This window comes from Eulemur rufifrons, chromosome 2 (genome assembly GCF_041146395.1).
Source record: "Eulemur rufifrons isolate Redbay chromosome 2, OSU_ERuf_1, whole genome shotgun sequence".
Lineage (NCBI taxonomy): Eukaryota > Metazoa > Chordata > Mammalia > Primates > Lemuridae > Eulemur > Eulemur rufifrons.
This window is the reverse complement of record NC_090984.1, coordinates 35,279,372-35,296,271: the sequence shown is the minus strand read 5'-3', so window position 1 is coordinate 35,296,271 and position 16,900 is coordinate 35,279,372. Positions and strand designations below refer to the sequence as shown.

The following is a 16,900-nucleotide window of genomic DNA, read 5'->3' as shown; positions in this document are numbered from 1 at the left end:
AGCTTTACTAGATACTGAACATTGCTGTCCAAAGTGATGGCATTCACAGATGGGAATTCACATTCCCATCTGGCGTTCCTGTTGCTCCATATATATTCTTGTCAATGCTTGATCTTATCAGACTTGATTGTTGCCAATCTGATGGGATGAAATGGTAACTCTTGTGATTTTATCTCTTGTGGCAAATTAGATTTATAATTTGCTTCCACTGGCAAGAACAGAGCCACTGTTATGAAAAAAACTTGTTAAAATTCTTATTCTTTCTTCATTATTCTTTTGAGATTTTCTAAGCAAGTCAGCCATTTGGAAATCTATTAAATGATTTAAAATTTAGATTGTAAAATAGATATTCTATTCCCAGTGAGCAGAATTATACTGTATGTGATTTGGTGTCAGAACTCCAGCTGACTACAGCTGCCCACTGAGTACAGGTGACTGTCAGTTGGCTGGTCTTTGGGTGTTGTATTCAGTTCGTTAGAAGCAAGTCATAGGTCCCACCTACACAAGGGGAGGGGATCATACCAAGTGTGAATACCAAAAGAAAGGGATGGGGGTGTGCCTTATGAGTCTGCCCACCACAACAGGTACCATGTTTTGATTGTCACATTTCAGTGTCTTGGGTTCCAGTGTCATGGGTTTAGATAAGCATTGTTAGAGCAGTCAGAGATGATCAGCCCTCCGAGGCTGACTTATCCAAGTCTGGTTCCCATCAGAGGTGTGATTCCAATATATTAATTCACAAAGAGAAAAGTAGCTGGCAGGTAGACTGGGGCTAATGTTTGCTGATTCCTGCATACTCTTCTTTTATATATACCTAAATAGGAAGCTAAAAGATATGCTTGGTAACTATGCACTCAGAGCAAGAGGAGTGGACAGGATTATCTTACCGGCTAATGTCACTGGACCATGAGAGCCTAACGCATCCTACTCTAGTGTGGAACTCGTCCTACTGCCCCAGATTTTCAGGTTCTTGGAAACACTGTTACATTTGTCTCTCCAAACTCTGCTTTTACTAGACACACTGTGTATACCATCCCCCTTTCTGGTTGCACATTCATTCTCTAGTCAGAATATAATTCAATTGATTAAATTCAGTATCATGAAATTACTTCGTGAATTACTTCAGTTGAATCGTCCTTGAGGTTCACTCATCTGGAAAACATTTATTGATCAGCTCCCATATGCTAGGTGCTTGGGATATAGCTGTGGACAACACAGCTCCTCATGGAGTGCACAGAATAAAGCCAGAGCCTGGGCGGGGCACGGTGGCTCACGCCTGTAATCCTAGCACTCTGGGAGGCCGAGGTGGGAGGATCCCATGAGCTTAGGGGTTCGAGACCAGCCTCAGCAAGAACGAGACCCCATCTCAACCAAAGATAGAAAGAAATTAGCCGGACAACTAAAAATAGAAAAAATTAGCCGGGTGTGGTGGTGCCTGTAGTCCCAGCTACTTGGGAGGCTGAGGCAGGAAGGTCGCTTGAGTCCAGGAATTTGAGGTTGCAATGAGCTAGGCTGATGACATTGCATTTTACCTGGGCAACAGAGCAAGACAAAATTTATATATATATATATATATATATATATATATGTATATTTTTTTTTCTATCAGACGTGCATGAACAGACATTAGCCAAGGAAGGGAAAGGAACCATCCCTTACCGAAAGCTTATCCAGTGCCCTAAGGCCAGACGCTGTTCTGGATACCCAATAGCCTCCTTGTGGGTAGTGCCTAGTGATGAAGAGGCCGAGGCCCAAGGTTCAAATCCTGGCTCTGCTCCTTCCTGGCTATGTGAAGCTGGGCCAGTTGCTGAACATTTCTAAGTCTCAGTTTCCTCTGGTTCAATGGAGATAATAAGAGTGTATGATTGTGAGGATGAATTAAACTGCTGCACGTAAATGTGTGTCGCGAGTGCCCGACTCAGGGTAGGCGCTCACTAAGCGTGAGCAGCTATTAGTATCTGCTCTCCAACCTGACAAACTCAGGCCAGCTCGAGAAGATACAGTTTAGTGGGGAAGCCAGGATTCAAGTGAGGGCCTTTCTGACCACACATGTTTCTCTATGGTAGAAAAATATGGTGGACCCCGTCTATTGGACTGTAGTTGTGAACAGGGAGAGTGAGAGAAGGAGGGACAGGAAAGACAGGAGGGAAACAAGGAGGAAAGACAAGGAGGGAAAATGGACAGTAAAAATGGGAAGTTATGAGCAGAGAAAGGGCAAAGGAAAATGAATGGAGAGTAATCAATGGTAGGGAAAGAAAAAAATTGGAAGAGAGGAGGAAGGGAGAAGGTAAGAGAGAAGAGCTGGAAGAGAGTGGGGAGAGGGGCCGGAGGAGGAGAGAGAGGAATGAGGGAGCTCTAGGTGAACGCCAGCCTCTCCTACTCAGGCAGATCCCATCCCTGGGCTGGCTGGATTCCTAGCCAGTCCCCAGGGCCGTGGGCCTGCATCCACCACCGCCCCTCCTCCTCCTCTGACTTCTGCCTGCCCTGGAGGCTCCTGCCTTCCACACCCAGAGCCCACGACTTCCGTCCCTCCTCACTGCTGCTGGGATAAAGTCCACAGGTCTGAGCCTGTTGTGTCGTTGGAGATGAGTTAGGGAACAACTCCCACCTGTCTTTCCAGACACACCTTCAACTGTTCTCCACCCGCCTGCTATCCTTTCACTCTATTTTTAACTATAAAGAAATAGGCTTTTTTTTTCCACCATAAAATTACAACCACTTTATTCATAAACGCTTTGCCTATGTTTTTTATTCTGACACTCAGCCTAACATATCAGCACTATATTTTAACGGTGAAATGAAAAACTGTTAGCTTTTACATGACTGGTATATTCAACTTTTTAGTAAAAATTGTCATTTTGATTTATTAAATTCATTTGTCATTTCAATATAAAATGATATTTCTACTCAGTATCACATTACTTCTAAAAATATAATAATTCCCTGGGCACAGTGGCTTGTGCCTGTAGTCCCAGCTACTTGGGAGGCTGAGGCAGGAGGATTGCTTGAAGCCAGGGGTTCGAGACCAGGTTGGGCAACATAGTGAGACCCCTGTCTCTCTAAAAAAAATATATATATATATATATAATTGATTGACATTAATGTCTCCTTTTGTCATTAAAATATTAAAATATGCATGTTTTTGCTTCCCATTTCGCAGAATCTTCATAATGACAAATAATTATTTTGATTTAGTCAATAGCATTTTCCTTTACTCTTGCATGAACCTCCAAATTCTGTTGATACATTGCATATTTTGGTCATTATGCTTTTAATTTTTCTTATATCTTCCAATTCTTTTCTCCTTGCTTTATCTACCTGTTCCTTCCCCTACTGTCCCCAATTTTTTTGAACATATAAAGTGAAGACTGCTTAATATTAACATTGAATCATGACATAATCAAAACAGCATGAAACCCGGACCTGTGTGATGAGGTTGTTGACCCACTTGTGGTATTAGAGAGCAGATGTGTAAATGTACAGGAGGTGATAACCTCAGGCAGGTAAGCCAGAATCGACAATGGGAAGATCTGCAAATGATGCTTGAGAAGTTATTTAATCCAGTGACTTATGTATCATCAGTCTTCATTCATCTGCAATGTGGATCCCATGTTCTTGCAGAGAATCATGTTGCTAACAAACCAAGCGACCTAACAGATAGACAGATCCTCACCACATTCATGAAAGGGCATCAGTTCTGAATACGTGTGTGGTGACCTAAGCCATACAACATTTTCTATCATGGCACATAGCACAGAGGAGGGTTTGCTACTGGAAAAACATTTCCAGTAATCAGTGGTGCATAGACTCCTTTTTCAGAAAGTTTAAGTGGTTGGGCTTTTGTAGCTCACCCAGATGGATGAAATGACCTTCAGAGGAGGGGATGCCAAAGTTTCCATCCATTCGGATACTTATTGAGTGTGTAATATTTGGGATTCAGGCTTGGTAAAGAACTATACTTTTTTTGGTTTTGTTCTTTCTTATTCTTTTTTTGGTTTTTTGTAGTTTTTTCTTTATTTTTCTTTTTACTCAAGAGTATGTTCTGTAAAAGAGAACCATACTTTGTAACTGAGCCGTATTCTCTAATGCCTTTATTGCTGCAGTCTCTGATCGTTAAGCATGAATCATTCAATCACTCAATAACAAACATGTGTGGTGTCTTCTAGGTCACCTCTATGTCTATTAAGATTTGAAATGTGCCCTTAAGAAGCATATAGTTTAGTAAAGGACACAGACTATTAAACAGCTAAAAATAATAGCGCATAATTAAGTAGTATAAAAACATAAAGAGCTGAAGAAATATAAGAGAGGAAGTGATTTTATAGAATCAAGGGGCTGGTGGGACCTTAAAGGATGAATAGGAGTTTTCTAGGCTGGCAGGGGTGGGAAGGGCATTTCTGATAGGGCACATGAGCAAAGGTAAGATGGCGGGAGAGTACATGACAGATCCAAGGACAGCAGTGAACAGGGTGGCAGAGTTGACTGGAGCTGGTGAAGTGGCTAAGTATGAGGCTGGAAGAATGGGTTAGGCCATATTGTGTTGAGGGGAAAGGAAGGAGGGGTTGAAGTGTTGAAGAGAGAAGTTGTGGAACAATCTCTCCATTCCCCACCTTGGGAAAGCCTGCTCAGTCTTACCAGTTCTTCCCTGACCTCACTGCTATGCAGGAAAAATTGATCCCTCTCCTTTTTTTGCTTCCCATGTGTTTTGGTCCTACAATTAGCCACTTACCCTATTGGTTTTTTTTGTTTTTTATTTTAGAGTATTATGGGAGTACAAATGTTTTTGTTATGTGGATTTCTTTTGTACTGTTTGAGACAAAGTTGTAAATGTGCCCATCACTCAGATAGTGTACATTGTACCCCTCAGGTTTGATTTCACCCCTTCCCCCTGCCACCTGCTTGATTTCCATTGAGTTTTACTTCCATCTGTGCGCCATGAATGCTGTTTGGTTAGTTCCAATTTAATAGTGAGTACATGTGGTGTTTGTTTTTCCATTCTTGCAATACTTCACTAAGGAGAATGGTCTCCAGTTCCATTGAGATTGTTACAAAAGGTATTAATTCATTTTTTTTTTTTGGCTGTTAACCAAATAATTCATTTTTTTTATGGCTGAGTAGAACTCCACCCAAGTGCCCATCCATTCATGAGTGGATTAATAAAATGTGGTATAAGTATACCCCACTGTTTTATGATTAGTTTAGGTGACTTCCCCAGAGGGAAGGGATTTTGTCTTCCCTATTTAGGTTACTTGGCTACCTAATAGATGCCCAATGAATGTTTCTTAAATTGGGCTGTTCTATAGATTAATATCTCAACTGAGGTGTCTTATAACTTTAAAATTATAAACATTGTATGATTCTAAATAATAGCATTTTCCACACTGGCCTAATTTTATTTACAATAGTCCCCTATTATCTATCCATGGTTTTGCTTTCTGCGGTTTCAGTTACCCATGGTTAACCTCGGTCCGAAGATATTAAATGGAAAATCCCAGAAATAAAAAAATTCATTTAAGTTGCACATTGTTCTGAGTAGTGTGGTGATGACATCCTCCATGGCCTCAGGATCTCCAGCGTGTCCATGCTGTCTATCACCTGCCTATTAGTCACTTAGTACCCGTCTCTGTGATCAGATTCACTGTTGAGGTATCACAGTGCTTGTGTTCAAGTGGCCCTTATTTTACTTATTAGTAGGCCCAAAGTGCAAGAGTACTGTGCCTAATTTATAAATTAAACTTTATCATAGGTAGGTATGTATAGGAAATAACATAGAGTATATAGGGTCTGGTACTATCTACGGTTTCAGGCATCCACTGGGGGCCTTGGAATGTACCCCCCATGGATAAAGGGGCACCACTATAGTCCACATGGCAGAAATTCTTATTTTTGACACTTACGAACTCCTTGGGCATCGGAGCTTGTTTGGCATGAATTGCTTTTTGTTCTGAAATGCAATTTGTTTAAATTTAAAGTTCTTTGTCTAGGGAAGCGAAATGTTCACATTTTGAATCTCGAAAATAAAACACTGGTGAAATGATGCCAAAAACAATGGTTTCAATCAGAAATGCTTTCTGAATCTGGCATCTAAATGGGAATTAATGACAGACTCAGATCTCAGTTACTAGGCATTCATTGTTTTAAGGCAATTAATAGCACTATTGAGAAACCTAAGTAATAAAATATTTTAAAAACCCTCTATTTTTGTTCAGATTTCTAATGAGTTGTGATGATCAAGTATTCCTTTTATTCAAGATGTAATATGAATGATTGTATTTTATAATAAAGTTTTAAAATTCTAATGAAGAATATCATTTTCATTCTCTTAGTGGATAGATTCCCTCAAATCAGATTGATCATGCATTGTTTTAGTTAAGGTTAATTTAGAAACAAGTGCTCTTAATTTGCCATGGAATTTACTAAATCTGCTGAGATCAAATTTACTAAGGTAGTTTTCTGAAAATTTCTGCAGAGAAGTGTAAGATTGAATAAGCCTGTTTGAGAAACTCTTATTTCTGTAAAAGTGGTTTCTCAAGCTTGAGGTGCAGATTTGGAGAGAAGAAACTTCAGGAAACTCCTGAAGTTTAACAATCTTTGTTGATCTGTCTGCTGAAGCTTAGCAGTATTGATTTCAGAAGCATTTTGATTTTGCTTGATTTTTTTCTTCTTATTTAGAAGCATTTGTTGTTTATTTTGTATATAAGATATAAGGTGTTTAACAATATAACTGATCAGTGTCAACATAATTTATGATCCACTTAGTAACTTAAGATTTGAGATTGCTTAAGTTCTGGATATAAACTGTTAAATAATTTAGTACTTATTTTTTCAACAGATGTGAATTATTAAAAAGAAAATGGCCCAACGGAGCACTGTATTTCCTTCTCTTGTCACTGAGGAAAGGTATAATATATGGAAAATATGCATCTAAGGTATACTTTTTCTTTCCACCTATCCCATGAGGGCTGCTTAGTGGGTGTGATAGTCATTAAAAATGAAGGCTTGGGCTGTTACATTATCCGAGAACGGTTTTGTTTAAGGGCAAGAGAAGTACAATTGTGTCCCCTCTCCTAGCTTCCTATTTGTAGGATACTGTGGACCATTCGATGACCCCAAGAGGTGGAGATTCCACAGTATCTTACAGTAGGGAAGAACTTCCTGTCCGTAGTAAAATATAACTCTGCAAGCTTGAGGCTAACGTACCTGTTAATCCTTTTCAACCTGAAGTTGCAGATGGGGTATCTGGAGGTCAGAATTGGCTCGTGAAAGTGCATCGCTTGGCTTGCATGATCTTAAATACTTTTTAAATGAATTGTCAACATTTGAAAATCAGGTGATTTCACATTCAAGTCTGGATTTGCCAGCTCTTCTTGAAATATCAGATGATCTGGAAAAATGCACCTGCATTCCCAGATAGTCACTCATGGGTGGAGCAGAACTGTGGCTCCCTTTACCTGGGAAATTCCCTTTTCAGTTCTCCAAAGTTCCCACCACCCTCTATTGCATTGTACATGGTGTGCTTCACTTATTTATGTCACCCCCCTGACTCTCGTAGGCATTTGGATTTGTAACCACTGCTTCAGGGGGAGCGAGGAAGGAGGAGAGCATGTCAGGTGACTTTGTTAGTAAGCTTGATCTTGATCACACAGCTTATATTGGGGAGACATCTTGGTGTGCCTGATTCTGCCAGCCTCTTGCTCTTGGAGGTCATGGAACCTGCCACCAGCACACTTCTTAAGTCCGAGGGCATGATTATTTAAAGATCTTGCCTGGCTCATGAAGAAAACTCTTTAGGACAGAAACCCTGCTTCAAACCCCGTTTAGCTTGTAGGGATAGATGATTTGTATTTCCTTCTCTGGGAAGTTTTGAATCTGGCTTTACAAATTATTTTTTCCCAGCTAACAATGTGCTAATGTGGTTCCCTTCCGTAGGCGAGTTAGAACCATGCCCCGACACAGCCAGTCCCTGACCATGGCCCCTTACTCATCCGTAAGCCTAGTGGAGCAACTGGAAGACAGGATCCTCTGCCACGAGAAAACCACCGCCGCCCTCGTGGAGCACGCCTTCCGGATTAAAGACGACATTGTCAACAGTTTGCAGAAAATGCAAAACAAAGGGGGAGGTGACCGCTTGGCCAGGCTTTTCTTGGAGGAGCACATCAGGAACATAACTGCCATAGTGAAGCAACTAAATCGGGATATTGAGGTAAGGTGTATGCAAGTCAGATGGACTCTGTCCCTTTCCACAGAATTGCTCCATGCCAGGAGGTCAACCAAATCCAATTCCCATCTCCCAGCAATAATGCAAAGCTGTCTGTCTTGCCTATTTTTTTTTTTGAGACAGAGTCTTGCTCTGTCACCCAGGCAGAGTGCAAGTGCAGTGGCATCATCGTAGCTTGCTGCAACCTCAAACTCTTGGGCTCAAGCGATCCTCCTGCCTCAGCCTCCCGAGTAGCTGGGACTACAGGCGAATGCCCCCACACCCAGCTAACTTTTCTATTTTTAGTAGAGACAGGGTCTCGTTCTTGCTCAGGCTGGTCTTGAACTCCTGACCTCAAGCAATCCTCCCACTTCGGCCTCCCAGAGTGCTAGGATTACAGGCGTGAGCCATAGCACCAGGCCTGTCTTGCCTATTCTTAATGATCACCAAGGAAACAGCTTGCACAAATGTCTTAATTAAATTTATTCAAGTATTTGATAGCAGTTACTGTCAGTGTTATTTGTGTTTAATCTAAATTTACCTTGCTGATTATTAAATCATTTTGTTTTGTTTGGCTGTCAGTGGAGAGAGAGAAGAACTAGTCAAATAGTTTCACTGTAAGAACCTTTATATCTTTGAAGACAGATATTAAATCAATTATTAGGTCAGCCTTTGATGCTTCAGATTAAATGTTTCTAGGTCATAATGATTATGTATAATACGGTTTGCTACACAAACAATTTAGGTATTTGAATTGCTTCTCAGACACCCCTTTTATTGCTCTATTTTTCTCTGAAATAGGCCCAATAAAAGGCCGATATTGTCTGTTTTTAGAGCTTGCAAATTTACTGCTATTTTTTGAGCCATCACAGAGACCACACAGTTTAATTCAGAAAGCTTAAGATCATTTAGGGCCTGGGCTTCCATCACTGTACAATGTTAATACCTTTCACATGTCATTATTACATATATAAATTAAAGATCTATGGCTAGATTAAGGAAAATCTTTGTGTCCTGTCATAGGGATTGTATGTTAATTATACTTCTGAAATTAAGCCACATATTTTTTTTCTGTTGTCAGATTTGTATTTATTTATTTTTTTAACAGCTTCATTGAGGTATAATTTAAATGCTGCAAACATTCACCCATTATAAGTGTACAATAAGTGATTTTTGTAAATTTATGCAATTGTGCAACCATCAACACAATTGAGTTTTAGGGCATTGCCATCATCCCCTAAAATTCACACCAGCCTGTTTACAGTCAATCTGTACTTCCACCCCAGCTCCAGGCAATCACTCATCTACTTTCTGTCTCTATAAATTTGTCCTTTCTGGACATTTCCTATACATGGAATCATACAGTATGAAGTCTTTTCCATCTGGCTTCTTTCACTTAGCGTAATCATTTTGAGGTTCAGCCATGTTCTAGCACGTATCATGTTCCCTTTTATATCTGAGTAGTATTCCTTTGTATGAATATACTACATTCTATTTATCCATTCATTAATTGATAGACATTTGAATTGTTTCCAGTTCTTACCTATTAGCAGTAAAGCTGGTATGAACACTTGTGACAAGTCTTTGATGTGGAAATATGTTTTTATTTCTCTTGGGTAAATTACTAGAAGTAGAATTGCCAGTTCTTATAGTGAGCTTATGTTTAACTTTTTAAAACATAGCCATTTGAAACGCAGGAGTTAAAACAACAACAACAGAGCCAAATGATTTTCCAAAGCAGCTGTACTATTTTATGATCCCACCAGCAATGTAGGAAGGCTACAGTTTCTCCTCAGCCTCACCAGCACTTGGTATTATCTGTCTTTTTCATTATAGTCATTCTAGTGCAGGCATAGGGAACCTTTTCATGTTGGAAGGCCACATTAATTTAGCTGCAATTAAATAAGCCCACATTTAAGAAACTTCAATTAGATATACTTAAAAATGTACATTATTTTGTAAAAATCTAACTACTATGTACTTAATAATTTCAAAACATGAAAACTATTTGTTAATTTTAAAGTTAACTAACCTTTTAATGACCTTGTTGTGTCTGCTTTTTGTTGGAAAGCATTTGAATATTTGGTTGCGGCATGGAGGTCCGCAGTTTTAGTTGATCCTCTAGATGGGTATCAGTCATTTTTGACCTTAAGGGCATCTTGATTTGGGTTAGGTAGGAGAATGTAGATCTGCAGCAATAAGTGGTTGAAAAGCAAGAAAGCATTTTTTGGGCATGTTGCCAAAGGTGTGGGTATTCTACTGCATTTTTCCTTATTTCAACTGGATCTTTCTTAGCGTCAGACAATGACTTTAAAATGTCATCTACTGAGAGCTCAATCAATTCCATCTGTAGTTCTTTAGATGCCTTGGTGATATCAACTAGGTAAGGCTGAAATGCTAATTTGAGTGTGATGTCCTGATTCTCAAAGTCAGTGAACTTTTCATTGTATTCTCTAATTAATAGGTCTATAACAGCTACGTATTCTTCAAATGATTCACGTATATTATCCTGCTCATCAATGACCTTTGCTAACTGGGAAAAATGTTCATCCAAAATTTCCTTTTGAGGAATTGTTTTGTAAAAAGATAGCTGTTTTTGAAATGCTTGAATTTTTTGCTACATATCATGTATAGACTTAGGCACCTGTCCCTGTGATAGCCAACACACTGTAGAATGATATGGCAAATCCACACTGAATACCTCATTGTTCAACCTTAGCATGTTACAAAACTCAAGATGCCATGTTGTATTTGCACGAATACAGTTAACAATACTTATAACTTATTGCAAAGTGTCACTTAAAATAATAGCTTTAGCACAGAGATTTTGCTTATGCAAGATATAATGAAAAGAAATGAGAGCATCTGGATCTGTTAACACTTTTTTTTGTGTCTGTGAAATAATCCCTTCATGTTTTCCTGTCACAGAAGGTGCACCGTTTGTACATACACTCACTAAATTTACCAAATCAGTCCAACTTCACAACATTTATCTTGAAAGTTGTTGAACACACCTATTACCTATGTTCTGTTCACAAGAGTGCCCAAAGTTAGTAACTCTTCATAGCAAAGACAGTCTTCTGTTATGACCTGAACAAAATATAAAACCTGTGCTTAGTCAGTAGTATCAGTTGATTCATCCAAAGCAATTGAATAATATATATTTTCCTGTTGAAGTATTGCGTGAAGTTGTTCTGTTAAATTGAAGGCTAATTCATGCTGCGGATCAGTTATGGTTCTCCTTGAAAGAGGCAGTTGATTGTACTTTGAAACATTCTCAGGGTCTGAGCCTGCAACTTCAATAGTGCATTCTTTCATAATTTCTACATCAGTGAATGGCTTCCCTTTTTTCCTGAGTATATAAGCTACTTTCTAAGTTGCTTCAGTGGCATTATTTACAGGTCTTATTGCTGCTTGAAAGAATTGTCTTTGCTTTTGGCTTTCATCTTTTAATTTCTGTAATATAACCATTTGAGCCTCTCCCTCTAATTTAAAATATTTGTGGTCTTTAGGAGTGTTATAATGCTGAAGAGCACTGAATTTATTTAATGTTGATGTTTCAGTATCACAAAGCAAGCAAATCGTCTTATCTTTAGCAGAAACAAGGTAATATTGCAATTCCCAATTCTCATTAAAAAAACTGTTTTCTTTTTTCAGTGTGTTCTTGGTCTTCTTTGACATGATGGGCTGATTAGCAGACAGAATTAAAAAAATACTGTTGAGCTGTGCAACTGTTCACAAATTCCACTTCAAACAGAAACACAGTGCACTGTTGTCAAAAGCTGATGATAGACTGGCATACTCGACCCCCATAAACTCTCGCCAACCAGCCTCGTGCGGTAGTGGTGCCCATCAGGCAGGGGAAATTAGAACTAAATCAAGAGTGTAGCAGCCATAAATTTAGCCCTTATGGCTCAGTAATGTTCTTTTTTTTTTTTTAATCTAATTATTTATTTTTTCTTTTCTTTTCTTTTTTTCTTTTTTTTATTAGTTTTTTTATCATTAATAACAATTTAATTTTACAGAATCAAAGAGTCTAACAGTATATCTTGTTAGATACAGTATGTCCTCATAATGTATACATTATTTCTGGTACAATGATATGAAATAATATGGGAAATATTCATGATAAATTATTAAGTGAACAATGCAAGTTAAAAACAACAGTTTCATATTTTTTTCCCCACCCCCCCCTTTCCCGAGTCAGCACCTTCAAGTGTTACCACTCCCCAAACGGTGCGCAATGTACTCATTGTGTAGCCATACCCCCATCCCCTCCCCCACCCCCACCTCAGTCTGATGTCCAATTGGTGTCGTTCCCAGATTTGTATTTAGGTGATGTTCAGGGAAACCAATTTTCTGGTGAGTACATGTGTTGCTTGTTTTTCCATTCTTGGGTTACTTCACTTAATATAATGGGTTCCAACTCTCTCCAGGAGAACCATAGAGATGTCGTATCTTCATCATTCCTTATAGCTGAGTAATATTCCATGGTATACATATACCACAGTTTACTAATCCAATCATGTATTGATGGGCATTTGGGTTGTTTCCACATCTTTGCTATTGTGAATTGTGCTGCTAGTAATGTTCTAATTGTGCCTGTCAATCTGGGAGGATTATTTCGTTGAAAGTTATTTTATTCTTTGGTATTTTAAATATGTTCATTTTAAAAATAAAACAAAAATATAAAAGATGAGCAAAAATGTATTAATAAAAGTAAAAGGATTTGTTCTGTAAAATTTGGATTTAGTCAAAAGGCCGCACTTAAGGACCTTGAAGGCCACATGTGGCCTTAAGGCTGCAGGCTCCTCACCCCTGTTCTAGTGAACGTGCAGTAGTATCCCATTATAGTTTTAATTTGCTTCCCTAATGACTAATGATGTTGAGCATCTTTTCATAAGTTTATTGGTCAGTCGTATGTCTTCATGGGTAAAACATCAATTCAAGTCTTCTGCCCATTTTTTAAAAATTAAATTTTTTCCCATTGTGGTAAAAAAGTTACCATTGTAACCATTTTTGAGTGTACAATCCAGGGATATTAAGTACGTTCACAGTGTTGTGCAACCATCGCTATTATCCATTTCCAAAATGTTTTCATCATCCCAAGCAGAAACTGTTCCCATTAAACAATAACTCCCCATTCTACTTTCCCCGCAGCTCCCATTCTATTTTAGATTAGGTAACCTCTATCCTGTTTTCTGTCTCTATGAATTTGTCTATTCTAGCTAACTCATATCAGTGGAATCGTGCAATATTTGTCCTTTTGTGTCTGGCTTATTTTACTTAGCATAGTGTTTTCAAGGTTCATCTGTGTTGTAGCATGTATCAGAATCCATTTTTAAGTTGGGTTATTTAGTTAGGTTATTCCTCTTTTAATAATTGTTTTTTACTTTTTATTGAGAACTTTTATAAGCTTATTATAGTCTAGATACAGGTCCCTTATCAAATATGTGATTTGCAAATATTTTCTCCCATTCTGTGACATATATTTTCATTTTCCTAGTGGTATCTTTTGAAGTACAAAAATTTTTAATTTTAATGAAGTCTGGCTTGTCAATTTTTTTCTTTTATGGTTTATGCCTGTGGTGTTGTGTCATAAGAACTGTTTGCTTATTAACCCAAGCTCACAAAGATTTTCTCCTACATTTTCTTCAAAATTTTCAGCTTGTTTTTACATTTAGGTCTGTGATCCATTTTGAGTTAATTTTTGTATATGGTGTGATATAAAGGTCTAAGTTAATTTTTTTCATCTCTATGTCCAAGGAAAATCTATCCTTTTTCCATTTGCTCATTTTTTGAATATCAATTGACCATAAAATATAAGGTCTTATTTCCGGATTCCACTAATCTGTATGGTTTTCCTTATGCCAATACCACACTGTCTTGATTTCTAGTTTTAGAGTACGTTTTGAAATCAGGTAGCATAAATCCTCCAACTTTGATTTTCTTTTCAAAATTGTTTTGGTTATTCTAGGCCCTTTGCATTTGCATATAAATTTTAGGATTAGCTTGTCATCTTGTATTAAAAAAATCTGTTATTTTGTCAGATTGCTTTGAATGTATAGATCAATATGCAGAGAATTGCCATCTTAACAACATTGAGTCTGTTTCCCAAAACAACTCTTGGTTTTATTAATTTTTATATTGTGTTTCTTTTTTCTATTCTATTCAACTCTATATTATTTCCTTTTTTCTGCTTGCTTTGGGTTTAGTTTGCTTTTTTCCTAGTTTCTTAAGGTGCAAGCTTGGGTAATTGATTTGAGTCCTTTTTTCCCCCTGATAATGGTGTTTAAAGCTATAAAGTTTCCTCTAAACATTGCTTTAGCTGTATCTGATGAATTTTGGTATGTTTTTGTTTTCATTCATTCACAATACTTTAAAATTTCCTTTGTAATTTTTTTTTTGGCTCATGTGTTATTTAGAAGTATGCTGTTTAATTTCCAAATGTTTTGGATTTACCCAAATTTATTTCCGTTATAGATCTTTAATTTAATTTCATGTGGTAAGAGAAAAATATACTTTGTATGTTTTTTTAATCTCTTTAAATTTTTTAAGACTTGTTTTGTGATCTTCTGTATTCTTACTAATTTTCTGTCTTGTTCTATCAATTATTAAAATCTTCAACTCTTATTGTTGAATTGTGTATTCCTTTCAACTCTCTTAGTTTTTGCTTCATGTATTTGGGCAGTCTGTTGTTAAGTTCATGTATACTTATTATTGTATATATCTTCCTGATGTATGGACCCTTTTATAAAATGTCTCTGTCTCTTGAAATATTTCTTGTCTTAAAGTTTGTTAGTTTGATATTAGTATAGCTATTCTAGCTCTTTTATGGCTACTGTTTGCATAGCTCATGTTCTTTTTTGATAATTCTCATCAAGCTTGTGCCTTTTGGTCCTGGCCTACTACATGGTTACCAGCTTTCACTGTTCTTTGAGATTCTCACATATGTTTGCTAAGGACAGGGATTCACTCAGAATCATACCCAAATCAAAGTGCATTTGTCTTCAGGGTTCTAATGTTTCTGGTCTATATTTCTTATGATGTTTAAAGAAAAGGACTGTGTGTTGGTTAGTAAGGGGTTGCAGTGGACCTTTATTGCTTTGGGAACTGATGGTATCCATTTTAATTTCTTGCAGAGATAGGGTCTTGCTATGTTGCCCAGGCTGGTCTCAAATTCCTGGTCTCAAGCATTCCTCCCACCTCAGCCTCCCAAAGTGCTGGGATTACAGGTGTGAGCCACCACACTCCACCTGATTTCCTTTTGGATTTACCTTTCTTCCATCAGATACAGACTGAGATGGCTATTAATCAGGGTGCCTTATCACATTTTTAGCTAACGGGGATTGGGGCCCATAGCTTAGGCCAGAGCAGTAAAACTCTCCTTTCCTAGAGTGATCACCCTGAGCAGAGTGATCCAAGGACTGGAAATGGCCAGAGTACCTTCCCTGTAGCCACTATGCCTATGGGCTACTGGCCAGTAGTTCCTGCTGCCTGGACCTCAGGATATAACTTTTGTATCTTTTTCTCAGTCTGGATACTCAGCTGTCCTGTTGGTTGTGTGTACCTCTCCCCTATGTCCTTCCAATAAATTCCATTTTCCCCCTACGTTAGCCAGAGTCAGGTTCAATTTCCTCAACCAAAGAAGTCTAATGACATCAGAGAGGCATAGACAGTTTATAAGATTGCTGTAGATAATTTACTTGTGTTTGGAAGGTGGTATCTATATTTAGAATGATCTTTCCAGTTTTATATTTGGGCGCTAAGGCAGTTTTATCCCAGAGAATGAATTACTCAGCATCTTCAAGTTGACAACTGCACAAAATTGAAGAACCGCAACTTAAACATTTCAATTTTGAAAAGGGCTGCAGATATGCTGGGAGGCTGATAGCTTTTCTGCATCCAAATCTAGAGAGGGAGATAGATAAAATCAAAGTGATGGGGATAAATGATTCTCAGGTTTCCATCCCCTCACCCAATAGCAAGGAAGTACAGTAGTCCCCTCTTGTCCACAGTTTCACTTTTGCAGTTTCAGTTACCTGCAGTCAACTATGGTCTGAAAACATTAAATGGAAAATTCCAGAAATAAACAATTCATAAGTTTTAAGTTATGCACTGTTTTAGTAGCATGATAAAATCTCACACCATTTTGCTCTCTCTCTCCTGGGATATGAATCATCTCTTTGTCCAATGTATCTACACTGTATACACTACATTAGTTACTTAGTAGCAATCTTGGTTTTCAGATAAAAAAACATAGTATATATAGGGTTTGGTACTGTCTGCAGTTTCAGGTATCCACTGGCGGTCTTGGAATGTATCGCCTGCAGATAAGGGGGGACTACTGGATGTCATTAAAAAAATACAAACACCCCCATGTTTTACATTAGAAAATAGTGTTACCTTTCCATTCTTCCACACCCAGCACTTTTCTGTGGGTACTCAGCTCTGCTCCCTTTGCTCATGGGTTGGGGGAGAAGACTAGAGACAGGAGTCAATCTCTTCTGACATTACTGTCCCGTCAGGTAAAAGCAGACAGTGTAACTCTACCCTTAGAAAACCCCGGACTTAATTTTTTCCGTCAGTATGAGAAGTGATAGTGCTTTAGCTGCAATTGTGGAATCCAGGGAATAATTTCCCCTTTGGGGGCTGCTATGTACATATCCAATGGTCAGAACCATTTTACATATATGATTTCCA

General features: G+C 38.1%; 1 protein-coding gene across 1 annotated transcript in view; it reads left to right on the top strand.

The window, feature by feature from the left end:
• The window catches only part of FAM81A (family with sequence similarity 81 member A), a 65,123-nt gene that overhangs the window by 10,369 nt on the left and 37,854 nt on the right, over nucleotides 1-16,900 (top strand). The window contains exons 2-3 of the mRNA XM_069459307.1: nucleotides 6,833-6,929; nucleotides 7,930-8,203. Coding sequence (XP_069315408.1) covers nucleotides 6,910-6,929; nucleotides 7,930-8,203 — 294 coding nt within the window. The 5' untranslated portion in view covers nucleotides 6,833-6,909. The remainder of the gene's footprint in view (nucleotides 1-6,832; nucleotides 6,930-7,929; nucleotides 8,204-16,900) is intronic.